Here is a 17228-nt window from a genome sequence, read left to right as displayed (position 1 = left end):
ATTTCGTGAGGCTAGCCTGTTGGAGATACAAAGTACAAATTTAGTATAAAATATGACTTAAAAGGAACATCTGTTTTTACACATGTGTTGCCGTGTGTTTTTTAAAGCCTGTACCCTTTCCTAAAACCCCAGACCAGGGTTTGCTTCAGCCGTTGCATATGAATAGCAAAACACCAGAGATTGAATCTGGCTACCAAGCACTTCCATAACAAAAGGAAGGTAAACTGATCATTTAAAATGATAAATTCTCCTTTACCCTTGTGATTTGAGATATTCTGCATATGGTTCCCTAGAGATGTGATTTACAGTTTTCACTCTGAAAGATGTTGCGGCAGTGCTAATGCCCCTTTAATTAAAGATCACTTTCCATCTCTTCCATCTCTTATATCTAGACTATTTAAAAATCATTTTATAGTGTAAATTCACTTTTTGCATACTACTCCTGTTTTATCTTCAGAAAAGGTACACAATATGGTGGAGAAACAAAACAGTCTTTGTAGACAGACATAATTTATTTCTTCCCCTTTTCCCCCTCCAGCTACCCAGAAAGAATGCTAATTCTTTCACCTGAATTTTTGTCATTTTCATGAGAAATTGATCTTTTGTGTAGGCTAAAGACACTAAGTACCTCTGAAGTAAAAGAATTATTTTTATTTAAAATCTACTAGCTAAAGAGATGTAGTACATAGAACTCATAAACATGATTTTTTTTTAACATCAGCATCTTATCAAAACATTGTAATGGTGATATATTCATCGTTATACAGAGAACCTACCCCATTATCAGTGGCTTAATACTTTGACCATTTTTAAATTGTGCAGGTCTAAATCTGAGTATGTATCTGTCAACTAGGACACTGAGTGTTTAGCTTCATTTTCTTCCCCACTAAAACCGCTTCCTAATGTTATTCTTATGTTTTATAGTAAATGTGTCACAAATAATAAGTACAGCATATTCTTGAAATGTTTTAGATCTGTTGTGCCATAGACTGCAGTGAAGTTTTGCTGGGTCTAGACAAAACTCAAAATATTAAATATTATTCTGGTAGTAGTAGATCAAAAAGGGAAAGAAAGAAAAATGTTTTGGGAAAAGATGCCTGTTCAGGCCTTTTAAGGATGAACATTACATTGAATAAAAATATAAGGAAAATATTTTAAATGTGGTTTGTATAATACATCTGGAAAGAGCGTATTTAGCAGTATTGTCCCCATGTTATTTTTTTTGTTAAAATTTGACTTTTACCTTTAGATAAACATATAATTCATGAAAAATTGCTGAGTTAGTAGAATTGTACATTTCCTTTTTCTTTTTTCTTCTCATCCACTTATGGCAGTAGCCTTGAGAAGGGATAAAGATAAAATGTATGTTTAAGCAAATGTGGCTTCATAAAAAGTGCTATTTGGTCCATAAAGGAAAGTCCTATTTCAGGGAAGATGAAGAGAGTAGAATATAGGATCGCAACTTACAAACAACCATCAGATCTTTTTCTTTTGTCAATATACGAGGTAATTAGACTAAGAAGTAATCTAAATGGACAGCCTGTACTTAAAATTTAGAAACCTAAAAATGTTTCTCATTGTGTTTTTTGTGTCCTTGCAAAAATAAGTGTTCTGAAAATAAACAAAATAGAAAGGCAATTTGCTCCACCTGATCATGTTTCTCAGTATAGTGTCAGGATCACAAGTGCTTTTATGCACCTCATTTAAATCTTTTTTTTTTTTTAATGTTTGTTTATTTTTGGGAAACAGACAGGGTTGGGGGAGGGGCAGAGAGACAGGGAGACACAGAATCTGAAGCAGGCTCCAGGCTCTGAGCTGTCCGCACACAGCCTGATGCAGGGTTCAAACCCACGAAGCACAGGATCATGACCTGGGCTGAAGTTGGACGCTCAATTGATTGAGTCACCCAGGCACCCCAAATCTTTTTTTTTTTTTTTGATAGTAACTCATCGCTTGAACAGATTAATTCCAAAAATTATTTGAATGTGGCTGAGGTATGCCTGCTAGCTATAAAAAAGAAAATATTTGCTTTATTATAGCTGTTTTGAGTTTCCCAGGTTTTGTTTACAAGGGAGATAGGTCATCTATTGGAAAAGAAAATCATTTCGGGGACTCTTCTCTGTGTGTGTGTGTGTGTGTGTGTGTGTGTGTGTGTATACATGTGTGTACATACATATACACACACATACAGTATGTTTGTCTTCTGTGTCTTCTATGTGTATGTGTGTATATGTACAGCATACAGTATGTTTAATTTAACATAATGGTTCAGAGCACAGGATCTAGAATTAGGTTGCCTGGGTTCCAATGCCAGATGTACCACTCATTCATTAGCTGTGTAGCCTTGGAAGTAACTGCTCCATGTCTCAGTTTCTTCGCATGTAAAGTGGGGATAATCTAATGCCTACCACATGATTGAGTATGAAATGAATTAAGACGCATAAAATGATTATAGTAGTGCATGACACATAGAAGTGCTATTGATGTTAATAGTTGTCATTAGCAGCAGCAGCAGATTCTTCATCATTCTCCCTGTTCTCCTTGTGAAGATCATTTTGATAAGCATTTCCTCCTCAGGTGTTATAAAATGTAGTTACCTCAGCAATTGATTTTCCTGATTTGTTACCTGCAGTTAGTAAATGTAATCTGCAAAGAAAGTACCGTTGCCTAGAATTCCTGCTACTGTTAAGTCTACTATCAGGAAAAACGACTACTTGAGAGTTAAAGGACTTTGAGAAACCTGCAAGGACAAAGAAATTCTACCAGACAATTGAGCTCGGTCTTTGTTACTGTACTACTTCTAGTCACAGACAGATTATCTAGTGAATGTGGATTATTACACTGGGCTGTCTTGTGAACAGAATACAAATGCATTCAGAATACATTTATTGAGGGCATACTATGTGTCAGGCACTGGGCAGGGTACTGGGGTTAAGTGGGAAACAAAGCATGGTTTAAGACCTTAAAAAATGTACGTCATTGGGAGAAAGAACAAATACAGTGCAACATGTGTAAGCCTCGGGACACCTGTGAGTCATGCCTAACCCGGTCTTGGGGAGCTAGATAGAACTATCCAGAGAAATTAAGTCTACATTAAGGAATGAAGGACAAGTAAGACTTTGGTAAAGAGTACCTGGAGAGGACATTTCAGGCAGCCTGCACAGCTTGTGCAAAGGCCCAAAGACAGGAGAGCCTGGCTGTTTTGGAGAACTGTGCAAAGTCCATTATAGCTGGAATAAGAAGTGCAACAGTTGGGAAAGATGAGAGTATGGACAGGTGACCAGGGACCAGTCATGAACAGTTTTATATGACTTTTCTGAGGGATGAGGCTTTGGAGAGCCATGAAAAGGTTCTATGAGGAAGGTAACATGATCAGATTTGTGCTTTAGAAAAGAAATAGGGAGCAATGTAGAGAATGGATTGGCTATGAGCTAAGTTTAAAGGGCAGAGAAGCAGTTCAAAGGCTGTTGTAATAATCCAACAAGATAAGGTGGTGTGTACTAAAGAGAGGCAAACTTGAGGTAAGTTGTAAACTTGAGGATTTGGTTGCAATATACTGCAGTTGTGTCCAAACAGAAAATACCTTGTGTTGGAATGTGCTGTGGCAAAAGATAGGAAGGTGTCATGAGACTGCAAGGACCAGAAGGAAAGGAACTGACGTTTGTTAAGTGCCTACTAACTTTGACAGACACTACACGAGGTGTTCTGTGTACCCCGTCTGCTTAAATCGGCATCCTTGGGCAAGTCTCCTTTTGTGAAGATAAAACTTCTCTGATGACTACCTTTTTAAAGTGCTGATTTTTTTTTTAATCTCTACCTTCTGTCCGCTTAATGAAAATCACACATTACCAATCTCCAACCTACCGTCTTCTTAGGTAAGATTGTGGAGCATAATTTAGTGTTTTCTAATGTCTCAGGATTATCAGCATAGAGAATGCTTTGATCATTGTGTTTTTGCATTGAGAAATGTAGCCCTTATTGGCCCTACACCAGACTGTAGTGTTTTGTGAGTTCTTATATCTGCTATTTTGTTTTTCTCGTCTCCTCTCATGCTTTCAGCTCTTGTTGATATCTATATCTGTCTTCAGCAACTCCTATCCCTACCTTTTAATTTGCTGCTTCTAACCAGCTCTGAGCTAAGGGAAATATCATCAAGCTTGTTAGAATAAATCTAAAATGAGAGTAAGAGCAAAATACATATATCTGTGGGCCTTTTGGCTCTAATTCTGACTCCTCAGAAGCTCTGTTTACTTACTTTCTAGCTTTTGCCTGTGTCCTAGAGAGCTGAATTTGTTCTGGAGCTGAATTTGTTGGATGAGCAGCTTCCAGATAAATGAGCTGCAGAGGCCATGGTATCTACCTGATATCCACCTGCTATCTTCATAGGCCTTTTATATATATATATATATATGTGTGTGTGTGTGTGTGTGTGTGTGTGTGTGTGTGTATACACATGAGATATAGATATATAGATATATATATATATATATATATATATATATATATATATATATAACGGGAGAATTATATATTCATATACAGTTTTCTGAACATGCATCCCAAAATTTCATCCTTCTTTTGCCTTTACTGTCTTCTTTCTCTCCAACCCCCACCACTATCACTCCCTCACATGAATTATTGGGAATACCCAAGGGCTAGACTGATTGCTGATATATTTTGTGACACAGTGATATTAGGGCTAATAAATGGCCAAATTCATGTAGATTCTTAACCTGTATAGTGTTATATATGCCTAGTAAGGAATTTTCTTTTTAACAACTTATTTGTCTAAGCAAGCTCACAGTTGTAGCTTCCATTACTGACAAAATGTTTAAATGTATACACTACAAGCAAATGTTTTTTAAGCATAGAGCAGTGTAACTGTGAACAAGATGCAAAGCTTACAGCAAAAGACCTAGGAAAAGACAAAGTAGTTTCACTGCAACTAATAAGCTACGTTCCAGTTCACCCACTGGAGACTGCTAATATTCCATGGAAAGTGGTAGCAAAGGTAAAAAGTACCAGTTGTCTTCAGTTGCTATAAAAAGGAATTGTAAAAATAATATTCATCATTTTTAAGAATGATTGGAATGCAACCATTTTCCTTTTGTGTTCTTTTCCCTGCAGAAACACAGTGCTCTCTTCCTGTACAGTGTACGGATACAACAGATAAACAAGAAGAGCTGTTTAAGCCTCAGGCTAAAGATGATATAAATAGAGGTGCACCATGCATCACATCTGTCACACCGAGAGGACTGGCCCGAGATGAGGAAGATACCTCTTTCGAATCACTTTCTAAATTCAATGTCAAGTTTCCACCTATGGACAATGACTCTACTTTCTTACATAGCACTCCAGAAAGACCCAACATCCTTGGTCCTGCCACATCTGAGGCAGTGTGCCAGGATAAATTTAATATGGAGTTCAGAGACAACCCGGGAAACTTTGTTAAAACAGAAGAAACTTTATTTGAAATTCAGGGAATTGACCCCATAGCATCAGCTATACAAAACCTTAAAACAACTGACAAAACAAAACCCTCCAATCTTGTAAACACTTGTATCAGGACAACTCTGGATAGAGCTACGTGTTTACCACCTGGAAACCATAATGCATTATATGTAAATACATTACCACTTCAGGAACCATCCGATGCACCTTTTCCTTCACTTGATTCCCCGGGAAAAGCTATCCGAGGACCACAGCAGGTAACTGTTTTGCATTAAAAAATATATTATGCATGAACACATATTTTACTATACATGCACAGATATGCATCTCTTTTAGGTTATCAGATAATTCCTTTTAAACTAATGACTGGTTAAAGTTAAGACTTAAAAAAAATCCAAGTCCTATAATAAATGACATGAAATTATAGAAGATACTCGTCTTCTATAGTACAGCTCTATTATAAAGTACCTTAAAATTTAGGGAACATTTTAAAAAAATACATGTCAGCCTAATCCATAGCTAGTATGTGTCACTTTCTTAGTCCCTTATTCAAAGCTTTTTACTCAGCATCAGTGTTACAATAGCATTCTTTGTTAAATTTCATACTGGGAAACAAATGGCATTTTTTAAATTAAAAAGTTTGTCTATATCATACTCATCTTTAAAAGAATGCTTTTCATAAGTAAATAATTGCATTGCATATTTTTATATATGAAAATAAGTGAACTGTCTTTCGTCTAATACTCTGTTACATTCTCAGTTATACAGTACGCAGATCTGTAGGGTTTGGTTTCTAATCTGGCAATGAATATGCAGCCTAATACATTTTTTAAATGGCCTCTGCATATGTATGATTTTAATCAAACACTTCGATATTTTTAAAGCTTGCAGCCCCCCAGTCCACTACTACCCTCCCATTTATTCAGGTTCTATCAGAGAATGGTGCTTTTATTTAAAAAAAAAAAAAATTAATGCCTGAAGGCAAATGAAAAATATATCATTGTTACAATAAGCAAAAGCTTGTGAAAATACTGACTGGTGTAAATATCTATATAATTTGCAAACATTTGTTTAATTTCTTTTTGCCTTGAGATACTTATTTTTAAAAAATCCAACACCTTGATGGATACCTTTGGCTTTATAAGTGCTGTATAGGTTACAGACTTACATCAGCATACAAAGGAGGCAGTAGTCAAGCTGTGGCATATTTTAGTAGTGGGGGAAAACTAGGCATCTCTGACAATCAGCTTTAATTATAAACTCACTTATGTTCTACATTGTGCCTTATTTCACATCATAGTCTCAGTTATAGTTACTACTAAATGAAGCAAATTAAACAATTTCATTTATTACAAGTAGAATTCCTGTGGAGCTGTGAAGTGCATCAGTTCTAATGCTTGTTACTTTTTTCTCCATTATATCTCCTGCTTGTTCTTTTACTAGTTAGTCTGTGTGCATTCATGTTTCAGTAGATGGCACCCTGCATTGTGCATTTGCTTTCTATGCTACAGCAAGGGAAACAGCTGGTATGTGATTACAACTTGATGGAAAAGTATTCAGCTTAAAAAATGCAGGAGAATTGGTGTTGAGCTGTCACAAGACATGGGGCATAAGGTTAGATAATTGATATTTTGGCAGAAAAGGCAAAGAAATTAGTTTGTTTGAAGGCCACGTTGCAGTTTAGGATTGAAAGAATATTTCTTAATTTTTAAAAACATTTTGCTGTTTGATTTGTATTAATAAAGCTAGTATGATAAATACAAAATTCTTGAATTGTTGGTAATGACAAAGAGAAGTGAAAATTTGGGGTTTCATGTTTCCGATTTTTATGCTGTATCGATTACCACTACTTAACACCTTTTTCAACATTCAGCTATCATAACAAAGCCTCAAATTAAAATCTATCTGCTGATTTTTGCTCTGTGTGATTTTATTTTCTTCATAGTTTTGCTGAGTCAGTGAGTGGGGTCCCAACTGAATTCTCTGAAAAGATCCAATCTGAACTAATAACTCCTAATAGAGAAGGATAAGGATGGACTTTGAAGATAAACTGGCAGTAGAAGATTGGCTCACCAAATTTAGAAGCTAAATTGCTTCTAAATCTATTTCTTACTGTTTTATAGATCTTAATAAGAATCATCTTTATTTATAAATAATCTTTTCTTTATATCCATATCAGTTTCCCATTAAAGAGATGCATATTAATCACTTGTACTTTTTGTTTAAACTGCAAACAGTAAAATTTAGATCTGGCTGACTCTAACTTATTTTGGCTTATATACTCACATTTATTACCACTGCTCTTGAATCATACCTTTTCTGAAGAAAATTATCTTACCCCAGATTTTAAAATAAACATGTTAAATATTACTATTTTTTGTGATAAAATTGTCACTTCTCTAAAAAGCAATTGAGTCAATGTTATCATAAACCCTCTGTTCTGATATTTGAACGTATCTCGGTCTAGACAGACTTTGTATATTTACACCAACTGTACGCAGCTGTCCAGTAAAATGTTTATAAGACAGTGACGTCGTGAAACTTAAATGCTTCAATTAGTAATACACTGTTTATTGTAAATGATTGGTTAACTAGAATGAAAGAGATTGGTTAAGGGAATGAAAACTTAACACTGTATCAGGTGTTGGACTAATAAAAACATATTAGTAATAAGAGCCCAAAAAGGTCTCTTTAAATTGACTTTTTAAGTGATTTTCCTCAAAGTATCAGAAATTAACTGTGTCAAGGTAATTTACCTATGTCAAGGTATACCAGAAAGCAAATTTTAAAAATAATTTGGTATGCAGTTCAGGAAAAGAAGATAGTCCAATCAAAAAATATTTATTGAGCACCTACTATTGAACTAAATGCTTTTTCTGCCCTGTTAGATATTTTTTTAGAAAGAATAAATGCAGTATTTTCACGTATTTATGTGCTGCTTATAATGGAGGTAGTTCTGTTGAATTGTGATTTTCCATAATTATTTAATTGGGCAACTGTTGACACTATTCAGTCACAAGAAAGGGGAAAGAAGGCAGAACTACGCACTATATAGCAGGAGCAAAATAAGCCAAAAGAATGCATCCCATGTTAGATTTGGTTGAATGATTAAATATTTGAGGTTTCAAAAAAACAACTGATCAGTGGAATTTGTTTAGTACTTAAAAAATTTCGTTTCGAAAACCAGAGCAACTTATTCCTATGTGTTTTATTCATTGTATATTTCCTTATAAATAGTGAAATTTAAACTGCTCTTGATCAAACTGCATGTGTACACACATCATGTCTAGTGCACTTTGTATTAATCACAGCCCTATAACTTAAGGTTTCTGCTGTAAGACAGAAAAGATAGAATTCAATTTTTAAAAAGTCTTAATGATTGACTGTTGTGCCAAAACTACTGCTGTTATGATAACGAGTATTAAAATTTGCTGGTGGTAAAACTGGAAAAATTTTAAATATGTGAAGATAAAGTGCATGTATGTATTTTAAGTGACTTAATCAAAGTTTAGTTGGGCCCTTAATGAAAGGAAAATTGAGTTAGGTCTTCATGCTAACTCTGTAGAAAGGTAATTTGCTTTCATAAAGGAATTTTGTACTTATGCACAAAACCCACTCAAAAAATTTGAGTTTGAAATTTATTCTAAGTTGATTTTACCTACAAATAACAGAAGATATTTTTGTTTGTTTCCCATAGCCCGTTTGGAAGCCCTTTCCTAATCAAGACAGTGATATATCATCGGTACTAAGTGGCACAGGCTCAGAACTGCATATACCTCGAGTATGTGAATTCTGTCAAGCAGTTTTCCCACCATCCATTACATCCAGGGGGGATTTCCTCCGGCATCTTAATTCACACTTTAATGGGGAGACTTAAGATGCATTTGAAAACAGCTCCGTGTAATGATTCTATGTGATCATCAGGTTCTATGTGATGATCTTGGGTTTGTAATACTATAAATACTTGATTGAAAACTTAGTTCAAGATCGTTCATTGAAAAATAGCTATGTCACAGCTATTTGAATTTTTTCCTAAACTTATATTGTAACTTTCTTTTATTAACTTTCATGGATCATTCTGTATAAAACTGTAATTCATTGCATTCATGTTTACAGTGTTTATTACCTTAATTTATGTTTGTTTCAAATGTCTAAGCTTATTGCTTGGATTTCTAGTTAAATTTATTAAATTTGGTGATGTCAAATGTTTATAGGATGTTTCACTTAAAAATTAGATTATTTATGCTATCGCTGATTTTTTTTTTAATAAACCTGTAATACAGAACAGCAGACAACATAAATGTCTAAATAAATACCAAAACCTAAGATTTGTTACCCAGTGATAAAATCACTGGTAGGATTATTCAAACACTTCAGATTGTTTTTTCTTTTAATAATATACATGGTTTTAAATTTTACTATGTGTATAGCTACATGATGAAATGAGTTAAATATTTAAAGTTACTTATGTCATGATCATTAAATATGTTCTCTGTTCCTGAGTTAAAAAAAAAAAGGAATAAATCACATTTGGGGGAAGTTTAAAACATTCATGTTTTCTAATGATAGAAGGGTGATATCAGATCTGGTGACATTTAATTACAAGTAGTCGATCACTTTGAATTTAAAAATTATTTTCAAAGTAAACTTGCTAAAGAAACGTATTTGTATTTATTGGGAGCAAATCTAAAACCCTGTAGGAACTATCCACATTTATTGATTTGTATTAGAAATGTTTACATTGTTGTTGAGAAATTTGTTATTCATTGTCAGCAGCCTGACTGATGGCCACTGGAAGACATTTGCGAGAAAGGCTACCAAATCAGAATGCTGCAAAATTTTGTTTAAAATGAGACTTCCCTTTCATTTTTCTTCCCTATGCTGCTTGTTTTTTAGGTTTCCCTTTGCCCTCCAATTTTTAAAATGAGGCATGGCTTCCGTTTTATAAAGTGAACACTGATTTGCAACTCTCAAAACAGAAATTTAAGCCTTCTTTGGAGGAAGTGTTTTTAAAAATTGGAAGGTTTTAGGATGGGGGAATTTGAGAGGCCTCTGTGCTGCAGTGAGGAGCCTTAACTGGTGGAAGCATGAGAATGGTGCCTCGACTGCTCAGGGTGCCAAGCACGTCAGGTTGACATCTTCCTCACCAAGGTGACATAGCGATTATTAGGTATTCACTGTGAAGGTTTCTGAGACGTGTACATCTTTCCTCCACTGCCACTGGGGCTGAATGGAAATACCTAGACAATTACCCATGTCTCCTCCCTACCTCCCACCCACCCAGCCTCCCCTCTCACTCACTTCTCTCTCTCTCTCTCTCTCTCTCTCTCTCTCTCTCTCTCTCTCTCTCTCTCTCTCACACACACACACACACACACACGCGCGCGCGCGCACGCACACACGCACACACACAATTAAAAATAAAAACTTCTCAGCCTGTACCAGCCAGAATATACCACTGTACCTATCTCGTAAACGGGGTTTCTTTTTCCTTCTTTTCTAGAAGAGAAAGACCCCCTCTCACACAGTTGACATCTACTAGCCTGCTGACAGCCAAAGGAAATTATAGCCCACAAAGTGACTCGAATTAAAGTGTTAATCACAGACTCTTCCCCAGTCCTCCCTTTTCCCACCTCCACCACCGTTAGTAAGAGCGGGAAACTCTCCTTTGCTTTTGGGTTCCAGGGCTCCAACTTCCGAGGGACAAAGGCCCTCTTGGGCCACAGGAAATGCAGCCTGGGGAGCAAGCTCCAGCCCCGCGCCGCAGAGGTGGCGCTGACTGCAGCTTTCAAGGTGGAATGGGCACCCGCCAGGTCTCTCCCTCTGTCTCTTATTACGGAGTCGTGCAGGGGCCGCATCTTGGCATCTGCTAAGCGAGGCCGGGTAAGAACAGCTCCCAGGTAAAAAAGCTGCACACGCGAAACGCTGAGTCTGAAAAAACCACCCCCGCCGAGACGAGGCAGTTGTGAGCGGGATGCCTGAGAAGTGGGAGGTGAATGTCCTCGGGAGGGCCCCCCCCCCCCCCCCCCCGGTGCAGCTTTCCCCGGAGGCTGAGGCTGCTGCCAGCGGGGACATCTGCTTTCTTACACTCCAGCCTGGCTCACCCCGCCCCCTCAGCCCGGGTTGCGTGGTTATTTTACCAACACGGAGGGAGGGAGAGCTCGAGGAGGTAGAAAAGGGGTGGATGGGAGCTCAGGAGATGTTCTTCCCACTCCCCCACGTCCCCTCCTTTTTTTTCACATCTTTTAACCTTCAAGGTAAAGACTTTATAAATATGAAACGGATAAACGCGTCCGCTGGCTCCCAGGCCCGCCTTCTGCTCGCGGGGCTCTCGGGTGCGGGGCCTTGTCCTCTCCATCCTGCATCCTCCCCGGAGCCGGGCCGGTTTGGGCGGTTGGGCCGGGCGCAGGGGCCGGCCTGGTGCGCTCCGCCTGTGGCGCCTTCTCTCCCGGGCTGCTGCCTCGACAGCTGCTTGTAGCTACAGTAATTAGACTGTCAGTGCTTGTTAGAGGAGAGCGGGGAGAACACGCTTCTGACAGCAGATTCCGAGACTCCCCAGTTTGTTAATTTCTAAGAGATCTTTAAAGCATTAATTGAGGTCTCCCCAAGTCTCCCCTCCCGTCCCTCTCCCCAACTCCTCCCTTCCCCAAAATATCTTCAGGAGAAGAGAATTCTCTCCCCGTGGAAGCAGTGATTCCCGCAAAGCTGCAGGGCCGCCCGCGACACTCGCACAGACACCCTGTTTTACAGATACGCATATATGCGCACACGTATACGCGTGAGGTGAACTCCACGGGGGCCTGGTCCAAATAGGAACCAGGATTGCATTTAAAATAATAATAAATAAATAAATAAATAAATAAATGGGGGTGGGGAGGGAAGCAGAAGTCGGGAAGAAAAGAGAAAAGCAGCAGGCTGATTACGAGGTGTCAAAACTGCCAGGAGCAAGAAGGTGATAGCAATCAGGGGTGAGAAGAGTGCGGCATTCGTGCGGGGCAACTAATTATCCGTCTCATTTGAGAAGAGCAGCATTTGAGGCAGCAGCGTTCGCCTGCTGAACGGTGACAGATTGGCGCGGAGGAGAGGGGAGGTGTTAAAACAATGGAGCCGGGCGCGCGAGCGCTGCTGCATGCTAATCAGCCCTCCCTCCGCCTGCCTGCCGCGCTCCCTCCTTCCTCCCAGCCTCCCTCCTCCGCGCTCCCTCCTCCCGCCTGCGGCGCTCCCTCCTTTCCAGCGGGCCCGCCGCCGCCGCCGCCACCCGCTTCCTGCTCCCTCGCTTTCCCGCGCGTCCTTCCCGCCGCTGGCAAGTGGAACTCAGCCACAACTATCGCGTCCCTCGCCGGCCGGGAGCCCCCTCGCAGCCCGCCGCGGGCATCCTCCGCTGGGCCCGGCCGCAAGCTCGCCGAGGGCCAGAGCCACCGGCGCCAGAGAGCCCAGGACCGGCCCGCGCCCAGCGCCCACCCCTGGGCGCCTCCTGGGGGTGGGGCAAGCGCCCGCGCTCTCGCACCCACCTCTTGGAGAAGAGGCCGAGGAGCCTGCACTCTCCTGCCCGCCTTGCTTTCGGCTGGTGGACTGAACGCGTTGGGCAGCGAGTGGGAACCCAAGCGAATTCATGAAGGGCAAGGGCCAGGAGGGGCAGACAGGAGTGGGAAGAGAGTTGAGATCAGAAAGGCAAAGACGGCCCCGGGACAACCTGCAGATCTGATAACCGGCCCTAGGGCAGCCGCCACCCCCAAAGGCCTCCGGCGGCCCGCAGCCTGCCCCGGGGCAGCCGCGCAGCGAGCGAGGTCACACCCTAGCGAAGGCTCCCTCATTGTGCCCCGCAGACCTCCCCCCCCCCCCCCCCCCCCCGCCCCAGCACCTTCCACACCCCACCAAGCCAAAGCAGCGCTCACGACTTAATAATCAGAGTGAGGAGGACAAATAAAGGACCTTGGCATTAGTTGCGTTTCCAAGGTCTGACCTCCTGACCCCAAGACTAGACCGGATCCCCAGAGACACACCATTACACTGTTGCTGGTGAGAGAAAGCCATTAAAAAAACGGCCACCCCACCCTCTGCAGCATAGCCTGGGAGGCAAGAGGGGGCCGGGCATTTCCGGAAGGACAGGTCTCTGCTTGGTTGCTCCTCTCAGTACTCTGACCTGAGTGAACCACCAGAACCAGAGTCCGCTGGAAAAGGTCTATACCTGTTGAGGCAGGCAGGCCTGGGACCTGAGGTTTTGCATCAATTTCCTCCTACTTTTTGAGTTTAAAAGCTGATTGTTGAGCTTGAAGCTTTTGCTTAAAATACACTTTTAACCATACCCAACACTTTTATATTTGCATATGTATTAAAACATTGAAACACTGACTGACGTACTCGTGCCTTGAGAGGGTTAACCGAAACATAGCTTCAGAGAACTGGTAGGAATTTGGACTGAATGAAAATGCAATTCCTTCCAACGAGTTCCGTGCTATTTAGCTAAGCAGGTGTCTAAATTAACATCATAAAACTTCCTTCCCCCCAAACATAGATGGAAAAGGAAAGCCCCTGAAAGATAATCCAGCCATTATAATTTTTTTTCTGCTGACCTTTACCATTGCATTAATTTACACACAACTGTTCATTTAAAAAAGATCAATTTAAAACGTGAAGGTTTGATAAAGCTGTCATTTATACATAAGAGTTTCATTTATATTAACCTCTCTACCTTTATCTGTTTGTAATGTTTCATAATAAAAGTACAATAGGAAAAAATAAAATAAAAATGACTTGAGTAAATTTTGCGATTTTATACCATCATTGATCTAGTCATATGAAAACCTACACAAACACAGAGTGAATCATTTTTCCTTTTAGAAGATGCCCAGGCATACCAATACAATAGGTGAGTGCAAAATTGTTGGGATCTACTAAAATAATAATGTTTAAAAGTTTTAAAATTGAGAATTTTTTAAAGGCGTTACATCAATAATTTTGTATATAAATAATGGGGTTTTTTTGTTGTTTTTTGTTTGGTTTTGGGGTTTTGGGGTTTTTTGTTTTTTGGTTTGGTTTTGTGTGTGTGTGTATGTGTGTGTGGTTTCTACTCCTTGGAAAACCACTAAGCAGCACTGTCTGCACTTAATGCGACACAGACTTTTCAGTGCTAAAGTACTATCTGGTATTTGGAAACTCCCTAGCATCTGAATCTATTAAAATATCTCACAGAAAAAAAATTAACCTTACGTTTATTAATGTAAATTTGGAGGTTCAGATGCTTCATCAGCATCAAAATTAATCAATTCATTATCTATTCATCAGTCTTTTCTTCGTTAACCAACTCTATAGAACCAAAACCTCTCTCCCTGAAGTGGTAAACCAATAGAATTCAAACATACATTTAGTTCAGTTCCGTGTTGCATTATTTATTTCTAGTATCTAATATCTAATCAAATTCTTTACCTTCCAATATCTTGGTTGGGATGACTTTAATGCAATTTCTTCTCAGTCTACAGACTTCACAAATTTGCATGGTTGTTCTAATGGTGTATTTACAGATAAGTTTTTATTTGCACATAAGGACAAAAAGGTGAAGTGAAATTTGGTCCCAACGGAAACCTGTTAGGTTCCCTGAACATATGGCTCATTGGGCTGTTACTTCCTTTTTGAGATCATTTCCAAGATTTTTTAATATATACATCAATTTGACACCAGTTATAAAGAAAATATATTGGCTTTGGAGATGCCTCCACCTGGGGCATATCTCTCCTTAACAAACCATCTAGTCAAGTGGGCCTCTGAATGTACAGGTTTCCAGTGTCCAAGAACAGGGTACAATTTGAAACCAGTCAGAACTGATAGTTAATTTACACTGTCTTTGAAATTAGGTAGTTCTTTGGATTCTTAGAATGCCACAATGATTTGATTAATACAGTTTAGGGGAGACTGCTTAAAACCCTTTTTACAGAGGCTGCGCATTTGGAATCTACAGTACCACAACGATTCCTCTCAGTAGATACAAGTGATGTAAGTTTCATTTATTGAAAGTGTGTGGTGCCAGCTTAAGACTTAAGGGGAAAATCACAGCACTTTGAAAAAGATGTAAATGTTCAATTGGTAAAAAAAAAAAAAAAAAAAAAAAAAAAGGGTGGGGGGGACCGTGCTAAAACATGTGCCTATTTCCATTATGCTTAATTTACTATTCAAAACAAGTTTTTCCTAATAAGCTCTATTGTTTCTTTCTGTTTTGTAAAATTTAATATGTGTGAGACAAAAACCAGATTCAGAATGTGAATGAAGTCTGTTTAGCGAAAGCGTGCTGGAGCTTACGGTACAAGGAGGGCCTCAAATTAAAAGACCTATCACTTTATAACCCTGATACGATGTAAGGAGGTGAGTTCCTTGGGTCTTTTCAAGAATCAGTTACAACTAGATTGCTAACTTCCTCCAGCCTCAGAGCTCTTCATGGGTGAAGAGCACTTCATACTTAAAATGCAGCAAATGCTAGAATATTCACGATAGTGATGCCATGTATATTTAGTAAATAATTTTAGCTTTCTCTTTACTGCAGTCTTCTTTTTGAGGTCTCAATCCCCAAATAGGACTCAACCATAAGTTCCAGAACATGTTATGCCCTTGTCCTGGGTATATAGGATTAAGTGGCTCACACGTCTCTAGACTTTTTCCACCTGTTTCTGGTATATCTTGATGTTGAACTGGTCTCCCTTGTTTGAAGATTCCCTGGGAATCTGGAATGCCTGGATAACCTGAAGTGTGCCCATGCTTCCTTTGTTGTTTAGAGCTATAGCATGAATAAATTCTTTAAATATCTTACTTATATCTTTTGGAAGCAGTGTACCAAGGATAAGTTACCACTTACTAATTAATTCAAGGAATAATTGTTTTCGAAATAACAAAATCTTAAAGATTGCCTAATCCAACTTTCTTTTTGTTTGGATGAAAAACAAAAACAAAAAACAAACCAAAAAGAAAAATGCAGCTAAAGAGAATGAATGAGTTCTTCAAACCCACTCAAATAGTTAGAACCTAACTCAAGCTCTCCTGTCTTTCAATCCACTATTTTTTCCATTATAATCCTTTACCTCAAAACAGGTATACTTTTTCACTGACTTTGTACTTGGCTTCATAGAAAGCTTTAGTCATTCTATCAGAAGTCTTTTATACACAAAGAGACTAACCATTATATTAAACCACAGGGACAGTGGGGAGCCTGACATTAATCTGACCAGGGGTGGGATGTATTATTTAGGGATTATCCATTAATCACCCCCCTAACACAGGCCTCAGAACATTTCTACTGGGAGGAAGAAGCACCTCCGTGCACTGAGTGTCAAGAATTTCTCTTGCCTTGCTCCAGGCAGCAAGTGTTGGGATGTATTTTTATAGCTTGAGACACAAACTAAGGTAGGAGAAAAGGTTAAAAAGATTTGTACCTCTAAAGCTTGGAGTTAAACCTCACTGTAACACCCACACCACTACACTACCTTTAATCGTCTAAATTCTAAACCAAAGGCTATAGTTTGTATGGTAAAGGGAAAAAAGTGAACCAGAGGCACCTGGGTAGTTCAGTGGGTTAAGTGTCTGACTTCGGCTCAGGTCATGATCTTATGGTTTATGGGTTCAAGCCCTGCATCAGGTTCTGCACCGACAGTGCAGAGCCTGTCTGAGATTCTCTCTCTCTCCCTCTCTCTGCCCCTCCCTGACTTTCATGCCTGCTCGCTCTCTCTCTCTCTCTCTCAAAATAAATAAACTTAAAAAAAAAAAAAAGTAAACCAGTATGAACTGGAAGTGAG

At 39.3% G+C, this 17228-nt stretch overlaps 1 protein-coding gene across 5 annotated transcripts in view; it reads left to right on the top strand.

Annotated features, from left to right (window-relative positions):
* Positions 1–9430, top strand: part of TANK (TRAF family member associated NFKB activator) — a 94236-nt gene extending 84806 nt beyond the window's left edge. For 4 of the 5 annotated variants that reach the window (XM_078451209.1, XM_078451206.2, XM_078451207.2 and 1 more), the window contains exons 7-8: positions 5128–5708; positions 9149–9430. In XM_078451209.1, the coding sequence (XP_078307335.1) occupies positions 5128–5708; positions 9149–9328 (761 nt within the window). In that variant the 3' untranslated portion in view covers positions 9329–9430. Of the gene's footprint in view, positions 1–5127; positions 5709–9148 lie in introns of those variants that run through there. The other variant, XM_078451210.2, reaches the window with a different exon arrangement.
* The last annotated feature ends 7798 nt before the right edge of the window (positions 9431–17228 follow it).

Source organism: Panthera onca, chromosome C1, assembly GCF_046562875.1.
Source record: "Panthera onca isolate mPanOnc1 chromosome C1, mPanOnc1 haplotype 2, whole genome shotgun sequence".
NCBI lineage: Eukaryota > Metazoa > Chordata > Mammalia > Carnivora > Felidae > Panthera > Panthera onca.
The sequence above is the reverse complement of the archived record's forward strand: the minus strand, read 5'-3'. Positions and strand labels throughout refer to the sequence as shown.